General features: G+C 36.3%; 1 protein-coding gene across 4 annotated transcripts in view; it reads right to left on the bottom strand.

Annotated features, from left to right (window-relative positions):
* The window catches only part of KCNH1 (potassium voltage-gated channel subfamily H member 1), a 242283-nt gene that overhangs the window by 128499 nt on the left and 95401 nt on the right, over positions 1-18383 (bottom strand). For all 4 annotated transcript variants that reach the window (XM_090135085.1, XM_090135084.1, XM_090135086.1 and 1 more), the window contains 2 exons: positions 12464-12856; positions 433-862 (listed from right to left, as the gene is read on the bottom strand). In XM_090135085.1, coding sequence (XP_089991211.1) covers positions 433-862; positions 12464-12856 — 823 coding nt within the window. The remainder of the gene's footprint in view (positions 1-432; positions 863-12463; positions 12857-18383) is intronic.

Here is an 18383-nt window from a genome sequence, read left to right as displayed (position 1 = left end):
GTTGCTTCTTTGCTGCGAGGATGCTCCTAGGCTTCTCCCTACCCTCTCACCTACTTGTCCAATGTACACAATGCTCAGACATGCCAAGATTTTGCCACATACCAAATTTAAGCACAAGGGTTCTCTATGCTCACTCTGGTATTTTAATTTTTAGTACCTCAGGCTTTAGACATTTTGTTGTTTACTTACAGGAGATACTGAAAGGATATTAAAAGAATATTGCATCCAAAATGATGAACTTTTGCTAGTCAAAGCAATATTTCCATCTGTGATTTTAAAACTAAGTGTGAATAACTGTATTGCCACCAAAAATATTTTGCTTTTAAAATGCATAATAATGTTTGGCATTATTCTAGATGTTCATACATCACTCAGTATTCATGGCACACAGCTATCCGACATTGTGTGAGAGACAGAAACTCTAATACTTACAGCCAATCATCATCATCGCAACAGCAAAGATCTTCTCCCCATCTGTAGTTGGTGCAATGTTTCCAAATCCAACACTGGTAAGGCTGGTCATTGTAAAATACAATGAGGAGATGTAGACAGAATCCTTGCTTGGCCCTCCTTCCCATTTTCCAAAGCCAGATGCGTTAAAACGGTAAGGTGTTCCTATTGACGTTCCCAGCTGATAGAGCCAGCTCTCAGTTCGGATCGTGTTTGTATCCTCATCGATAACTTCATAGTCTCCTATGCTGTACCAAATGCAGGCCAACCAGTGTGCTGCAAGACCAAACACACACACCAGCAGAACCAAGACTGCTGCTCCGTATTCTATGTAGTGATCCAATTTCCGAGCGACACGACCCAGACGAAGTAGTCTGACCACTTTAAGTGAACTGAAGAGGCTACTGATGCCCTAGAAAGATAAAGAACAGAGGGCATTAGAATCAAAGACTAAAGCAGCAATATTTGTAACTGACATTTGTAAAGACACGAGATGAATTCTATCAGAATTAAGTGTTCATCAGAAAAAAATAAATAAATAAAGACTGTGAAACATGAACTGTTTAATGATTCTTTTCAGGGATGCACACATGCCTTCTTATCCCTTCTTATCTTTATGCACTAACATTTTGCAGGTTGGCCTCTAAACTTCACTTTTGGGTGGTTTTGATAGGTCAACAAACATCTGTGTAAAGGCTTCAAATTATAGGCATGCTCAGTTGTGCAGGTAAACTGCCCCTGAGTATCCTCATGCTACATTAGGATGGCTGAAAATAAATACAAAAATCACTGACCGTTAAATTATACAAATCTAATATTTGAGAGGAACGTAGTAAGACACCTACTGAATTAATTCCAGCAATTGGAGTCATGAATTTCTCATAGCTGTTTCTGACTTTCTCAACAGCTCTCAGTACAATACTGGGCAACACATGCTCTATTTTCTCAAATATAACACAGTCTGCTGTATTTAGGTCAGACATATGAGGAAGATAAATAAAGGTGGTCTAAAAAATGCTGGAAGTACCGAGTGATTTGTATTTTTTCAGTGCAAACGTGTTTCCTGTGTTTACTTTCAATGTAGTCTTTCTATCTCAGATGGACCACACAAAGATGAAGTACTTTAAATATCTCACTGTCTAATCCCCACATCATTTTTTTGACAGCTTTGCTATCAGTGTAGTATTTCTGTGCTAACACCAATACAGCTCCCATAAAACAGAATTAAGCCAGCATGTAGGATTTTACGTTAACTCTTAGACTGATTTCCATTCCCAAGTAAAAGTAGATAAATTAAAAAAAAAAAAAAATTCAAAGCCATTTGGAAAACTAGAAGAGCTGAACATAGAAAAGCTTTGCCTTTTTTTTTTTTTTTTTTTTCCCTATTCCTCCTTATCATGATGGCTTTCATACAGAGAAGTCTGATTAAAATTTAAATAGACAGGTTTAATGAGTATTTCTGGAAATGTATAATTGCATACTGCTGGTCCCCAGCTTTTACTGGAAGTTTGTTTATTCCCACATAAATACAACTGCTTCAGTATCTAAGGCTGGTTCAATGCACTAGAAGAAATGTTTTATTAAATAATTACTTAAAGCATATTGACTCATGTTCCCCAGGACTGCAGCAATGTATTTCCTCTTTATTTCATGAATTTGTCATGATTACATTGGCTCATTTTCAGAGATAGATATAATTTGTTACCTCAGAACACATTATCAATTTCCCTTCAGGGGAGGGAAAGCAGGTACTTCTGAAGGCTAAGTATGGAGGGAAAAAGAAAAAAGGGAAAAGTGAAAACGTAACAAACTATAATTTGATCTTTAAGGTCTCTTCTAACCCAAGTCATTCTATGATTACCATATTTTAGAAACTGGGTGTGCAAGTCCCTGAGTGATGAGCATGTCTACATTCTAAATATCTGCATTCTAGTACTACCACACAGCCTTACAGTCTTTTCACCCAGGACCAAAGTCCATTCTTCCTTTATGTCTGTACAATTTTAACAGGAAAATAACATTATACTACATTATGAGAATTCACCAGTAATGACCAACTTTTAGTTTTAGTCTAAAAGTTAAGCCTTTAATCACATGGTGCTTTTAAGTCCGTGGCAATGGCAAGAAAAAATAACATCCCAGCACTCTAAAAAACAGTTTAAATTTTGCTGAAAAATGACACAATATTTGTTCTATAAAATGAAGCTCATTGCTGGATTAAAAAAAAATCTGCTTGTCAATGAGTCCTACAAAAGGAAAACAGTGATTCAGCAGTGATTCAGGAAGAACTTAGATGTTTGGGGATTTGATTAATTCTTAATTGAGTTAGACTGAAAAGAAGGACTAGAAATACTAGGGGGGAAGAAAAAAAAAAAAAAAACAGAAGAGGAGCTGAAGAAGCTGGATATAAAAATAGGAACACAAACTACAATATCTGAAATTAGATGAAAAAAGTTTAAAGCAAATAGCCTTCAGAGCTTCAGAACAGAGTCTCTGGAGATCACTGTATTCTTATCCGACCTTTCCTTGTGAAATTCCCCAAAATGGAATTTTGTAAAGCATTTCAAATAATGTAAACTCAGAAGAAAGGTTTTGTCTATTCTAAGTGAATCAATACAAAAATGAAGAAATGGGTAAAGATTTTTTAAACAATTCTCTTAACATTTCCTAAGTGACAGCATTTCAAATTGTTATTAACAGAGAAAACTTGATAGCCTATTTCATAGACTGTTAAGTAGAAAAAGATCAGATAATTCTCCAAGAGTTTAAAACAGCACTTTTTGTCACTAAATTTAGCAACTAAAACTTTAATACTCATGGGAATAGATCTGCTGGATTCAAAATTGACATTTTTAAATGACCGCTTTCCAAAATCGAACTGTGCTTTTCGATTACTGTCCATTCTAATGCTCTTATCTGAGCAGCTTTTTATGCTTTTACCATACAGATGTCTCAGTGATGTCACACACAAAAAAGAGCTTGAAGTCAATTTACTCCTCTCGATGCTTGTACCACCCTCTTAGCTTGCTCCTGCTACAACATTTGAGAAGCAGATTCAGAAACACTCAGAGTTCCTTCTGCCCAGACAAAACCTTGGTTCATAAAGAGCTAGAAATTGTATTACAGGTCCCCAGATGCCCAATAGCCCCTTCCCAAATGCTTTGCAATAAAGAATCAATTTTAGGCATCTACAATGCAGACAAGAAATGACAAAATAAGGAATATCCCACCAAGTTCGATCTAGGCTAGATTTATCCAGAGAAAGTTCCACCTGATTGTATTCCACAGATCCCTCCTCTGGGGAGTATGTAAAAGCTAAGAAATCTCTTCTAAGTCCCTGGTAGAAAATCAGTACATTTTTAAATATATTTTTCTTGCAGGGAAAAATTGCCAGCATAAAATGACGAATTTCACACACCCCTATATAACAAATTGTTTGAAGCAACTGAATGAAACTAAACATTCTACTGCTCACACGTAGTTGACTGCTGGTTTTGGCTGGGATAGACTTCACTTTCTTTAGTACAATGCTACATTTTGGATTTGTGACAAAAAGAGCGTTGACAACAGATATGTTTTAGCTATCACTGAGCAGTGCTGGCACAGCACCAAGCTCTTTCCTGCTTCTCATACTAGCAAGAAGGCTGGGGGTGCAAAAGAAGCTGGGAGGTGACACAGCCAGGACAGCTGGCTCCAGCTAAACAAAGGGATATTCCATACCACACAATGCTATGCTCAGCTATACAAATGGGGAGGAATTTTCCAAGGCTGCCATTGCTCTGTGACTGGCTGTGCACTGGTCACCTCAGAATGCACAATTATATATTATTTATTTTTTATTTTTTTAATTATCAAATGGTCTTTATCTCAATCCCTGAGTTTCTAAATTTTGCCCTTCCAATTCTCTTCCCCCATCCCACAGGGGGAGAGTGACAAAGTGACTGTGGTATTTAGCTGCCTTCAAGGGTTAAACCACAACAAGTTGCTGACATTTTTTCAAATATTTAATACGCTGGCTGTTTTATTTTCATTGCTAGTGATGGCTGATGCATGGAAATTGAAAAATCTGTAGTAAACCAAAGGGCAAGGTCAAAGCACTGAGAGCCAGAAGAAATAACTCATCTGATTGAGCAAACTCAAATTTCAAAAGCCCTTATAATAATAATAAGCACAACCACCATCACCCCCTCCCCTCCTACTATGCAATCTTTAAGGTGTAGAACTGTATCTCAGAAGATCAGCGTTCTTCAGTACTGCAGGAAAACAAAACCCACACTGAAGATCAGAAGATGCTTCAGAAATTCATCCATGGAACACTGCTAAAACTAAATTTCCATGCATAATGTTGCAAATTAGACCTACTCACTGTGCACTTTTACACATAGATTTTCTTCAGTATCTCCTTGTTTTCTGCAAAACATGACCTGCAGTCAATGTCTCTCACCTGTATCTCAGCCACGTGCTGAATCCTCTCTCAAAACAGAGGATCCAGAATATTGATGTTTTGGCTTCAGCTTTGCATTGGACAACAGAAGATTTTTACCATTATTTCCACATACATGAAGAGAGGTAAGGAGATAAGACATTGTGATAAATTACTTTGTGATGGTTTTTTGTGGGTTTTTTTTTCTTTTTTTTTTCTTGCAAACATAAGGGCTGTAGCAGAGTATTTATTAGTTACTTGTGGCTCTATAATCCTTAAAACCAGCAGCAGTGTCCACTACAGTGCCAGGTGCCGTACAAATAAAAACAAGTTACTGTTCATTTGCTGAACAAATGTGAAATCAATTCAAAATTTACTGAATAACAGAACTGCTCCTAGAAAAAAAATAGAACAGAACAGAAACAGAAATGTTTTACAGCCAAAAACAAACAAACAAAAAAAATTGTTCTGTTTCCCTTTGTAACAAGACATGGGATGAAAAACTTCAGCAAAGAAGTAAAACATGACTTTCATCCCACCTGCTAATGCTGATCTAAAGCTCGGATTTTAAAAATAAACTAAATCTGCATGACAGTATGATAGTATTTAATTTTTATGTTGTTATTTACTTTCCAAACGTACAGAATGAAAACAGACAAACTAAGCATTAAGATATTTTTTTCTGGGCTCCAAGGAAGTATAATTTATTAACTACCATCTATTTTTAGAAAGAGAAATACTGACACACATTCACTCTAGGATTTCTAGCACTTTCTTCTTACATGTAACACTTGACATCCTGGGTTCACTTCATTTAAAGGGAGATGCAGGAGAACAACAACTAACCACTACAAGAATGAGAATGAAACAGAACAGAAAGTATATCATTTGTCAACAACAACAACAAAAAAAGATGACAAACCAGATTTATCACTATGGAAGTGAGGCAAGAGCCATGGAAAGCAATACCTTGCTTCCTGGCATTTGATTCCTTGGCCAGCTGTACTGCAGCCTGGCAGGAACATGGCAGCCCTGTCTGCCATCAGGTCATTATTAGGACATCTGATTTTTGGTTTTTGCCTTTTCTAATTTTCTTAATTAGGTCTAAAAACACAACCTTTCCTACAATTTCATTCAGCAATGAACAAATGAGATAACATTATGCACACAGGTCAAAAATCAATATCTAAACTCTCTGATAGCTGCTGTGGTTCCTAGTACTGAAGAACGCAGATCTCTAAACTCACAATGCTTATTTTAGTCAGACATCCCCCAGCTTGGTTAGAATCCATGGAAAAACAGCAATAATTCGTGTATATGAGCATCGGGTGTGAAAAGAGATTAAAAGGTTGATTTTTCATTTATAAAACTTGCCTTGCACATATAAACACTCTCAGAAAACCAGCAAATGCAGGAAATTAACTCTTTTTTTAAAGCACTGATTATAAGAGGAAGAACAGAGATAAAGATATCATGCAGGTAACATAAAGCTTCCAATTGCTATTTACCCATCCCACATTACGAAATCAAAAATTCACCCATGTTATGTCCCCCCTTGTAAGGAAAGAGAAAGTTACAAAATTATTTTTGTTGGTCCTTTACATCCTTACAGGCAGCTATTTGTTTCCCAGGGTTCTGATTCAAAGAACCAGCCAGTTCAGATGTTTGTTTGTTTGTTTGTTTGTTTAGCTTTTACTGAATAGGCAAACACCCAAATAAAATTAAGTATTACAGGTATCCAGTATCACTCCATCTTAAATTCGAATCCAATCCCTAATATAAAATAGACTATACAGCAACCATTTAGCTATTCAAATAAATACTCCTTGCCATTTCATCTGATTTTCTGCCTCAGATCAATACAAGTATGCTGAACTGGGGAAAAATAACAGGATAACTGATCCCTGTCTCTGAAATATGCTTCCCTTTATATGCAGTACAACTCAAAGAGCAGCTTTTTGAAATAATTCAGATTCTAATAAATTCAATTAGCTCTCCGTCTTGGGCAAAGGTTATCACCATACATTATCACTGAAAATGTAATTCAGTGTTTTAATTCTTTTAGCCTTATACAGATTGAATTGCTTCTGTAGACTACTATTCTCTCTTTAACAGCATGATAAATCATGTCATGCTTTTCAAAGCTATGGAAAAGCACCTTAAAATGCAATCACATCCTCACTTTCTCATGACTTAGCCAAAACACTCATCTGAATGCTAGCAGTGAGAAAAAAAAAAAACTAACTGGCATCCTATCAGCCACAAGCAGAACCTATGGAGTAGGTGCTGGGCAGGGCATCCTTCTTTAGTATCGTTTTTTGGGAGGGATTATCCATTAGCAGATAACATAGATGCCTCCGAGACACAATTTAAATGAGCTGAACACCTTATGCACACTTAAGCACAGGAAAGAATCCTAACTGGTTAAATGGCAGAAAAACTCTGCAGTGCCGACATACAACACCAACACAGTTTGTAAAACAGAGGGTTCTGAAGGCAGCTGCTCCTCAAAAGGGCAGCACAAAAAAGGCGCTTCATTAGAAGTATGGAGGTTGGCTTTTAAGGAATTCGTCCCTTCCCATCTTTTGTCAACACATCCAAGAAACATTTACCAACATTTCTACTATGCTTGGATCTTACTTTGGTATTCAGCTGCTTTGTTACAGACTGTAAAGAAAGTAGGTTACGACTGCTTTTAATCAGCCACATAAAAACATTCATTCATTACCAGATTTGCCAATAGACTTGACTCACATGCAAAACTAATTAGACAGGCCCAAATAAGAGAGATGAACTACACAAAGTTTCAAATGGATATTAAATTATATGGCTGTCTACCATTTAGAAGACTTTAAAAATTATATTTTCCAGTTTGCACAATTATCTAATAAAAATATGTATGACCCTGTTTATTTTATAAAACTATAAATACCATGGTAATTTACATTTATTGCCTTGTCCCTTATTATTAAAAAAAAAAAAAAAAAAAAAAGGTAAAACACATCTAGAGAATTTGTATGCTTTTTGGTTTAGCTACTTCAGTAACTCCAGGATAGCTCATTTGTGTTAGCAGGAGAGATTATTCCACTAATAAGATTTAAATTAATCTATTGCAAAAGTACTGCCTTGCATTTGCCAAAAATCTGACCAGCAATGCATTCATTTTACCCGTGTACAACTCACTGTACTTTCAAGTTGCACCATGCCCCCTTAGCACTAAACAGCTTAATTTACTTTGAGTACTTTTGTACTGTGGTTTTTTTTCTGGGACTTTTTTTTTTTAATCATCATACATTTTGTCCTTTGAAAGTTATATGTCTGCTTTGTCTAAATAATAGCTTTTCTCTTATTGATCCACTTAAGTGAACCCTAGATCATTTATATTGACTACGTCTTTCTTGATGATCTTTCACTATGCATTTATTTATCTCAACTACTAAGAATTATATACGGTTCTCAGTTCAGTATCACCAATAACTGATCACAGTGTTTCACTCAAATATATACAGGGAGCCTATAGTAAAAACTGCTATTTCAGAGATTTATACAATGCTGACATGACTGGATTCCACTCCTAACATGAAATTTCACAGCAGTGTCACATGTAATAAGTCAAATTGTTTCCAATATAAATTATATCTTGTGGGATTATGGATAAAAACCACAGTATAAAATTGCTTGAGCTGACACTGCAAACATATGATTTAACTTGCTTTGGAATACAAGGTCTTAGTTTGCATTGTTCTTGGAAAAAAACTACTTTAAGTCTGTTTTTTTAATCAAATTTCCTATTGTCTGAACAGAAAGAGGTAACGTTACTCCTCAAAGTTGGTGATATTTCCTCAACTGAAGAATACTACTAACTGCTACAAAGGATCACTGACAAAAGTTATTGTGATTATTCAAAAATACTAACATTGTAGGTTTTAAGGGCTGTGTACATTTTAGACCAATGTACTCTTTCTGACTCAGTCTATACAACAGCACATTGTATTGTCTTAACAGTACTAAGATTAATCCTAGCATTATGCTGCTTCATCAATCAGCAGATTAAGTTCTATATCAGGTCATGAAAGTAATTTCTACTTAATTGTATAATCAAGTTGCCATATAGAAAAACCAGGAGAAATATTTATACCTTTTCTTTCATTTCAGTACCAATGGAAATTTCTCTAAATCTATTCATTTCTCACTGTTTGCATTCTGTTCACGTCTATGCTCTCTGAGATGCTGCACTCCTTCTCCTTCAGCATGACACTTGAGATCAGAAATTTCTGATATTCTCATATCTAATTCCACGGCCTTGGACAAATACATTCATTTTTTTCCCTCTTCCATCCATAGAATGCATTTATTCATACTTAAGTGCCTCTTGTATTAATTGTAGTTATTAATAGCTGTATTGATTAATAGTTAATGAAAAATAGTTAATGAAAGTATTTTTATGGACAAAAAAATTCTCAACAGTACAGAGAGGAAACCAGAATTTCAATTATATTTTTTAAAATGTGGATTGAAAAATATACTAATGTTCCAAATTATAATAAACACAAGAAATTTTGAAATAGGCTAAAAAACACCAAAGTCACAATTTTGTTTCAAGACAGTATTTTTTCCATTGTAATTTATAATAGAATAATGAAGTAAGTTGCCAAACAAAAAGTTGCTTGAAGAGGAGGAAGAAAATCAATCCAAATTCTTTTTAAATGAGTATGTCTTGTCAAAAATATTTATCAGTTCTCATTTCATATGTTATAATTAATCTTACATTGTTGGAACACCTTGAAGAAGACAAAACTTCTTCACTACTGATGTAACAAGAGCCAAGTGTTGAGACAATCCCAAAGTTACCCAAAGAGCCAAGAGACTCAGTACCCCTATCTACACTGCTTTTAACTTCACCAGCTTCAGACCGTGCACACTGCAAAAAAAACCATTTCTTTCACAACAATAATATCACTCTTAGAAACAAGTCAACTTGTCAAGTTAGTTCCTCCATGGTCCCCTCAGTGTCTTCAGCTTCTCTTAATGGAGAATGATAGCAGGCAGAAAAACAGTGAGCTTTAACCTGTCTCAGTCTCCCTTTTCTATCACATGTGGAAAACACAGGAATATTAACATAGCAATTTATAGCCTTTATCTCATTTTACAGCCACTGCTGTCAATGAACATCATGTTCTCTCTGACAGTTTTTATTTAATGTCTTTGTCAGATGGACGAAAAAAGCCATGGCCACCTACTGTCTCCAGTCTCAAGGAATTACTTGCAGCAAAGCCAAAGTAACACGTGTAACAACCCAGTCTGGACACTTAAAACTTGAGCAGCACAGCCCTGCAACTGACTTAATCCAAAAGTTAAGTAACACAGTGTGTGAACTGGGGTGAGAGGCAAGTAAAATCTAAACCTGTGCATTTGAAAGAAAGGGAGCTGGTCCACAACGGAATACTCTACACAATACAGAATATACAAAGCAAGACCTTTATATTTTGAAGACTCTCTGAATGTGACTTTTTTTCTTTCAATAAAAGGTTATCTTTTTCTCCACAGGCAGTTCATGAAACAACAATCAGCATATACTGTCCCAAATCTCCACCTGAAGGGCACAGCATTCTTTTGCTGACATTGCTGGCAAAGCCCTTCAGGTCCTGTAAACCAGTCTGTGAGCTCTTCACAGAAGAGCACCAATTTACACCAGCCGAGGCTCTGCTCCAGTGACCTTACATTGATTTATATCAGTTAAATGTCAGAACCCACCAGGGAAAATAAAGATGAACAGTCTTGAAAGAATAGCATCAAGAGAAAGTTTTTTCCTTGGGCATGATGGCTAGAGTAACTAGAAGTACCACTGTTATACTGATTAAGACTGTTGAAGAGACACAGGAAAACCGAAGTACCAAGCATCTCATCATTAGAATGCAACATCCAAACAAAGAAACTGGACAAATTCCAACCTGTGTAACAACTTCTCAGTAATTGTTGCCGTGAGTCTGTGCACATCTATGTCTGCACTCAGTCCACGGGCTGTCACAGCCTCTGCTACAGACATTGCCCCCAGGGATGTTCTGTAGGTCATACCACCAGCCTACAGATATAAAATGCTCCTCCAGCAAAAATCATTAGCGGATTGTTACTATTTGCAGAGGATGAGAAAAGCCTTTTTTTTTTTTTTTTTTTTTTTTTAAATCTTTCAATGACAGAAATACGTGTGGGCACTCTTTCCAATGCTTTATCAATGCTATGATAAATTAACACATGAAAGTCCTGAACAGGAATTTGCAAACAAACAAATACCTCAGGTCAGGTCTCACAAGACTTTTTGCACCATCTTATTTGTGTTATTTCCGTCTGTAGCTTTAAATAAAATGAAAACCTCTCTAGGGAATTAAATATCAAATAGCATCATGTTTCTTCCACTATACCCAATAGTTCGCCTACCAAGCCTAAGTTCAAAAGGAAAAAATACTTTAAATTAGATAACCCATTTAGTGTATTTTCACAAAAGTATTGCAGTTTTATGAGTTTACCCAGATATTTAATTGGACATAATTTTCTTTTAATAGCTAGGTTGTCCTTTATAACATGTATTTCAAAGGAACTCATAAAAATTAAATATTACACACTAAATTTTAAATACTAAGCACAGATGAAACGCTTATGTATGCCACAGATAAATACAGACATAATTGTTTTATGATAGATTTTATAAGGTATAGTTAAAGATGATTCTTGCAGTCCACTTCTTAAAATTTTGTTAACAATTCATGAACTCTCTGACCTAGTTAGGCATGAAACTTGTTTTATTACTTTTTAATATTTGAGTAATATTTTCTTGTTAGCTTGAGCCTGTAGGAAAATAAGCAGTACCAGAGTAGCCTGAATGTTAGTTCTTCTGCTGGCTTGCGACTGGTTCCTAAAGAAATGTTAAAGAATTAAGGAGGAGCCTATATTTCTAGATTTCTCCCTGTCATTTCTTCTAATTATGGAATTATCAAACAGCATCTTCAAGCGTTTTACCTTCGTCTACAACTGTGCCAATGGTGGATGCATCACTGGGCATCCATACAGTACTATCTGGTGGAGTAAGATTCAGCCACTCACCACCTGCCACATCACAATGAAAGCAGCTGAGAAAAGGGAATTGTTCACATGAAGAATTGTCCCTAATAGACATACCCTGCTCAGTTATCAGTGAAAGGAAGAGACTTCTGCCCTAAGAATCCATCTTTACACACTACCTCAAGCTATTTATGGTAAGTCAGATTAAGCAGTTTCTCTCAGAGCTGTCTGCTTCTGCCTTGTTCTGCCAGTTGTACACAGAAACTGTCTGCTTCAGCCTTGTCCTCCTGAACTTTGAGAATGAAGGAAAGTAAATATGGATTTCTGACACCAAAACCTCAGCCTCTGGCAATGCAATTAAAGATGGATCCTTCCAGAGAAGACTCATCAGCAAACTTTTACATGCGCTGAGGGCAGCTACTAGAGACACAGGAACAATAACCCAACATATTCAAAAGCATTCATTCATTTCTTCTCCCCTCCCCACTCCCAAACACAAAGTAATAATTAAGGGGTGGAAGTGGAACTACTGACCTCATCAACGTTCTCAAATGCATTGATCACATCATATGGCAAGCATGAGAGCAGATCGATCACAAACCAGGTCTTCAAGTAATTCATGCGAATCAGCTTTGGGTCAGAGATCACCTCTCCTGCTGGCCCCACAAACGTGGTATGGAAATTAAGTACAATGTCTACCAAAAAAATGACATCTACAATGCTGTCCACTACTAGCCATGCCACATTGTTCTGTTTGGTTTTAAAGGAGACATTATAAGGGACCAAAATAGCGGTGTAGAAGGTTAAAATCAAGATGATCCAGTCCCAGGTAGTCTTGAAAACACAATAATGCAAAATTATATGTGGCGGAGTCTTTGGTGCTTCTTGTTTGTACTGTGGGAGAATTTCGGAGCCCAGCTGCAGTACCTATAAGTGACAAAGATTTCAGGAGAAAAAAGAAACATTAATTTTTTTTAATATTAATTTTAACATCATAGAGTCTTGAGCTCAATTGATAAAAAGATATGCTCACTAAAAAGTATTCTGCTAAACAAAACAAACAAAAAAATAGCAACCAAAGATCAGTTTTCTTATTTTTAATGTCATTAATTATTTTTTTACTACAACTAATGTGTTGAGCCTCCAAGACATGCAGAGAAGAGAATGCACCTTTCACAGTCTAAACAGATGAGACATATAAATGATGCGAAGGAAGGCAATTGCAAATCAGTCAATCCAGCACCTGGACACTGTTTCTCAATGCTATCTTGCTTTACTCTTCACTATACTGTGTCTGAAATCAAGTCCTGTATGACAATCCATGAATGCGTAAGCCTCTGTTCCTGTGTGCTGCACAGGATTAAAGTCCATGAATTATTATTATTAGCTTCAATAAACTCATTTCAACCTTTAACGTTTCACTGAGAGAAGGTCAGTATCTTCCATATCTGATGGTGTACAGTTGAGTTCAAATACAGTTAGGTCTGAATTCAGAAAAGCCCTACAGCAAAAGATGTTCTGTCAGCAACTTGAGGTTGAGCACATGTTCAAGTGTTCTGCATAATTAAAATCTTTCCCATTCTGCACAGTAGTACAAAAAGAATACAATCATGCTTTTACATTATAGGAACTAAATTTCCTCATATCTGTGAACAAGAATACATTTGTTTATATCTGTGGTTATACATCAGGGTGGAACCAAGGTGAATGACCTGACTCAAAAAAAAAAAAAAAAAAAAAAAAAGAACTAGTTATATTTTAAAATGAAATTTATACAGGATGAATTATAGATAAAAACTAAAAGGAAGTGGAAACTTGAGCAAGTGAGATGTGTTTCTTAATGCCAGACTCAGAACCTGGGAAAACAATTTAGGAGCGTGGTTCCTTTTTCACATTTATTTACAACGTAGTTCAGAGCAACAGGCTGCCCACTCTGGGAAAAGATCAGACAGCATATCTAGAATAGAAAGGATGTCTTCCATTCATGCTCCTTATCTCAGCTTTGTTAACATCAGTTATTTGGACATGGATTTTTATCTGCAGGCTTTCTGGGTACTTTTTATTATTCTTCTTTGTTAACTGGTGTTGTTTTGTTTTTTTTCTTCTCAATAGATTAATCCAAAAAAAAGACAAAAAGAAAACAACTGGACAAAACAATCTCAGATCAAGTTCCCTGCTGCTTTGAACCTTACACCCTCACATAATCAGTTACTCTTATGCACCACAGAGGTCAGACACTGTCAGATTACAGTCCTTTGCACATGTTTAAATGACTGTGAGAGCTGAAAGGCAAAAAAACAAGCCTGCTGACCTTAAGCGCATTGTGTTTTCCAGAAGAGAAATAGCATGACCTGCTCAGGGAGACCTGCTGGTTAGCACAAGGGCATCAACACTATAAGAAAAAACTGAAAACCTAATGAAGTTTGTTTCACTGAGTTTCTAGAATCACAGCAAGCAAGAGAATAGAACACTTCCCTCTAGAAGTAGGATCCTTGCAGACCCAAAGGAGGACTCCAACAAGATCCCTAAAGTATTAAGTGCTATTCCACTCCTAAACTTGATCCACTCAGGTTTGCCACGATAAAAATTGTTGGCTTGTGCTGTGACGAAGCTAAAGTAAGCACAAGACTAAAGAAGCCTCTTCTCTGCAGGAGGCAATAGCCAACACAGTTCCCAGAAGTCCCTAGTACTGACTGGAAGATGTTGCGTATCGACCTGGTAATGTGTATGCATGGCATGCATTTCCTACACAGCTTGTTTGCAGTCCCAGCTACAAATGGTTTAAAGGTCTTTTCTTGACAAAAGTACAGGCCTAACATCAGTATTGCAAATACCTCCTGCATTCCCTTTCAAACACTGAAGCTATACCTGGATCAGTTGGAAAGCACTGTGCTACTGCTGGTTTCAGCAAGGCTTAGCACAAACAGCAGTTCTCGCATAAGATTCCAAGCCTGAAATATGGTCCACTGGGTAACATCCACTCACTGAAATAATTAATCAGCAAAACCAAGCATTTTTCATCATATAGTGACATTCTGCAGATGGCTAACTGGATTTTAGTTCTAACGCCAAGATCTAGCTAGCACAGGAAGATATGTTTTACCCCTTATTTATAGAGGGTGAAATATAATTTCTTCTTTGGTCATCAGATAATTCCTAGTACTATTTGGTTTTTTTTTTAGCCTAAATACTATTTGAAGAAAATCAAGCGTTTTAATAATGATTCCATTCAGGAATTTCAACCGTGTAACACAGAAAAATGCACTTTATTTTTAGATTGTTTGTTAAATTTACAGATCTAAATTCTAGACTGACAATTGTATAATGCACTCCATTTTGGCCACTTCTGGTTTCTTTGCCCTCCAAGAACTTGTGGAAATTTTGCATCCTCCAAACTGAAGTTATTGGAAAATGTACTGATATATTGCCATATACCTAAATAATGGGAGCCATGGCAAGAAAAGTCTCTGGCAATAAAGAAGAGGCTGAATTATGGTGTCAGTTATTTTACTGGAGATCACAAAGAATAACAGTAAATCCAGTGGAACCGAATGAATGTAAAACTTAACTAAATGCAGAGAAAAACAGACTTCTCATTTCAAATCACTAAGAAAACAAACAACTTTACTGCTTTAGTGTTTCAAAATGTCATCACCAAGTACAAAGCACTCTCCCCTATGCTATAAAGCAAAGCCAGAAAGATGTAAAAAGAAGTACATGCTGCCCTACACCAAGGTGCTCTTACTGTACTCCAGCCTCTGGGGAGAACGGTGCCAACCTGAAACACAGTACTTGCTGAAACCGTCGTGTTATTACCCACCCACACTAACTAACTAGATACAAACTGCTTGTAAAGATATTTCTCCTGAAGGAAAAAAAAAAAAAAAAAAAAAAAAACACCACAAGATAAATATGAGAGCAATTATGAAGAAAATGCATGCAACTACATAAACCAACATGCCAAGCTTTCACCCATGTGCGCTGATCATTTTACCTTCATTTGATAAATAACTGAAACAGCTCTGGTTTTGAAAGATTTTTCTCCATTACATGGTTATACCTCAGTAAAATAAATACTTATTTCAGAAAGTTATTATTGGAAGTATTCCAATTACTTCTGATTCATCAGCGACTACAGTCTTATTATCCACATTTATTATTTGTGGTAATGATGCATGATGCTTTAATCTCTCTTTAAACCAAAGAATATTGTTTCAAGAGCAGAAAGGAAAAACTTCACCATGAGTTTCACAAGGCTGTATTTTGGATTTTGTTTTTGTTTTAAACAGAATAAAACTGATTTGTTCTAGACTTCTTTAAAAATGGTGAATATATCACTAATCAGGACTAATAAAAGTGCATTAGCAAGTGTTTAAAATGATTCATTTCTAAGAATGAATAACTTGGGAAAAAAACACATTCATTTTCAAGTTAATTTCCCCCCTTTTGTGTTTACAACAGTGTATTTGCTCTCTCTCATTCTCTCTTTTGTTCTCCTAAGCACCCACACAAATTACTCTCCAGCCAAGAGCTAGGTTCTAAGTCTCAACTTGATGTATATTTTAATGGCAATTATAAGTCCCTAGCAAACAAGATCTACCAAAAAAAAACGGGCAGAAGGTCCTTTATTAGACAATGCTGCTAAGCACCATTATAATTTTTCTGCATCTATGCCTCATAACTATTTCATTTTTTAAATTATGAGATGCTCTTGTTTACCCCAAGCTGCCTGGTAAATGCATCAGCCAATACCACGGGTGCAGAAGACATGCGAACTTTGCAGTGACCAGGAAGAATGGCTCCTACAATTAGTTCTTAGTAATAAAACCACAGAACCGTATCAACTGCTTCGTACTCCCATTGCAAAATGTGCTTAGAGTTACCTAACATCCCTGCATTAATTGCATAATGAATTTAAACAGTTTTTACATGATTGCTATTAGAAAAGTCAGGCTAGACAAATCTATGCTCTCTGGCAAAAGTCAGAGACTAAAGCTCAATGCTCATTGCTTGTATTACCCACAGCCTGTGGATAAAACAAAGTGGTTTTTCACTCACACCCTTCTGAAACCAATTAATCATAAACAATAACATAAATTCTAAGCCTTTGTGGCAGGACAGTTTTTTGTGTTTGTACACCTTGCCCTGTTCAGCTACCAGGACACAACCGGCTCCTCAGCTTTTAAAAAATGTAAGTGATAATGGACTAACAGCAACACTAACAATAAATGAAGAGATTTCTTGGGCAAACAAGATGGATATGAAATGCTACAGCAAGTAGGAAAAGAAATAGGCTGTGCTCTAATTTGAGCTTAAAATTTCAAATAGGCTACTGCAGAAATGAAGAAAAAAATAAGACATTTGAAAATACAATGGGGAACAGTTAAGAGATCCCATCTTAAATATTATTAGGAGATCTTTCTAGAATAAGAGGTCTGACAGCTCATGTCTTCTAAGGATAAAAAGCGTGATTATATGCACTCTGCTTTTCTCTAGTGTCATTCTATTGACTTAGATGGAATTACAGCTGATATACAACAAGGTACCTACATTACAGCTGGGGATAATGTTCTTTTTAAAATAATGACTGCAATATTCACCCAGCAATTAAAGAAACTCATTTCAGACATGTAAACTATACACTTGCCCTTTATTATTTGTAATGAATCAACTTACTGCACCAGTTAGAATACTTGAGAAGTCTTTTTCAACTTATCAGCCAACAGTATGTTTTGGTAATGTAGCCATATAAGTCTAGAGACTGAGGTTCAAAGAGCCAAACTAAATAACCTCAGATTTTCTACCTTACATTCCACTGCCTTAATTTTAGCGTGAAGTAAAATTCAAGAGTAAACATCTGAAGAGAAGGAAGGATTATTTAGTAGTAAGCCTTGACTTATACTATGTGGGAGAACGTCCCCACTTCTAAGACACTAAAGCAATTTCAGGGTGTGAATGTGATAATCACAGCATTCCTAAAGTACAGCATCCATGTGAATTTCTGACCCTTCCCCCTGCTAGTGTGATCTCAGCTACTTTCTGCGAAAACGCTCATAACAAAAATCAGTCTTCCATTCTGGAGTGCACCTACATTAAATACAAAATAGGTAAGCTCCTGTTTGCGGAAATTTTATGGTCATGTGATAAAAACGCAGGTTTGGCCAAGGAAATGTCTACTTTGCAGGGAAACTAAAACATAACTGGAAAAAAACAAACACTAGGAGACTCAAGGAGCTCATCAATGGTTTACACCTCCAGCTACAAACGAAGATTAAGAATTACTGTCAAGAATCATGGCTGCAGCCATGGCACTGACAGCAACAGGCTGATACTGGAGTACCATGTTACATTGGCCATAGTGTCATGAACACCACATCAAGATTTTCCCCAAGCTGTTTTTACACCGGGGAGACCCTGCTACTGGTCCTGGAGACAACAACAGGAAACTTAGCGC

Source organism: Phasianus colchicus, chromosome 2 (assembly GCF_987193195.1).
Source record: "Phasianus colchicus chromosome 2, bPhaCol1.hap1.1, whole genome shotgun sequence".
NCBI lineage: Eukaryota > Metazoa > Chordata > Aves > Galliformes > Phasianidae > Phasianus > Phasianus colchicus.
Note: the sequence above shows the minus strand (reverse complement) of the source record. Positions and strands in the feature narration are given on the sequence as shown.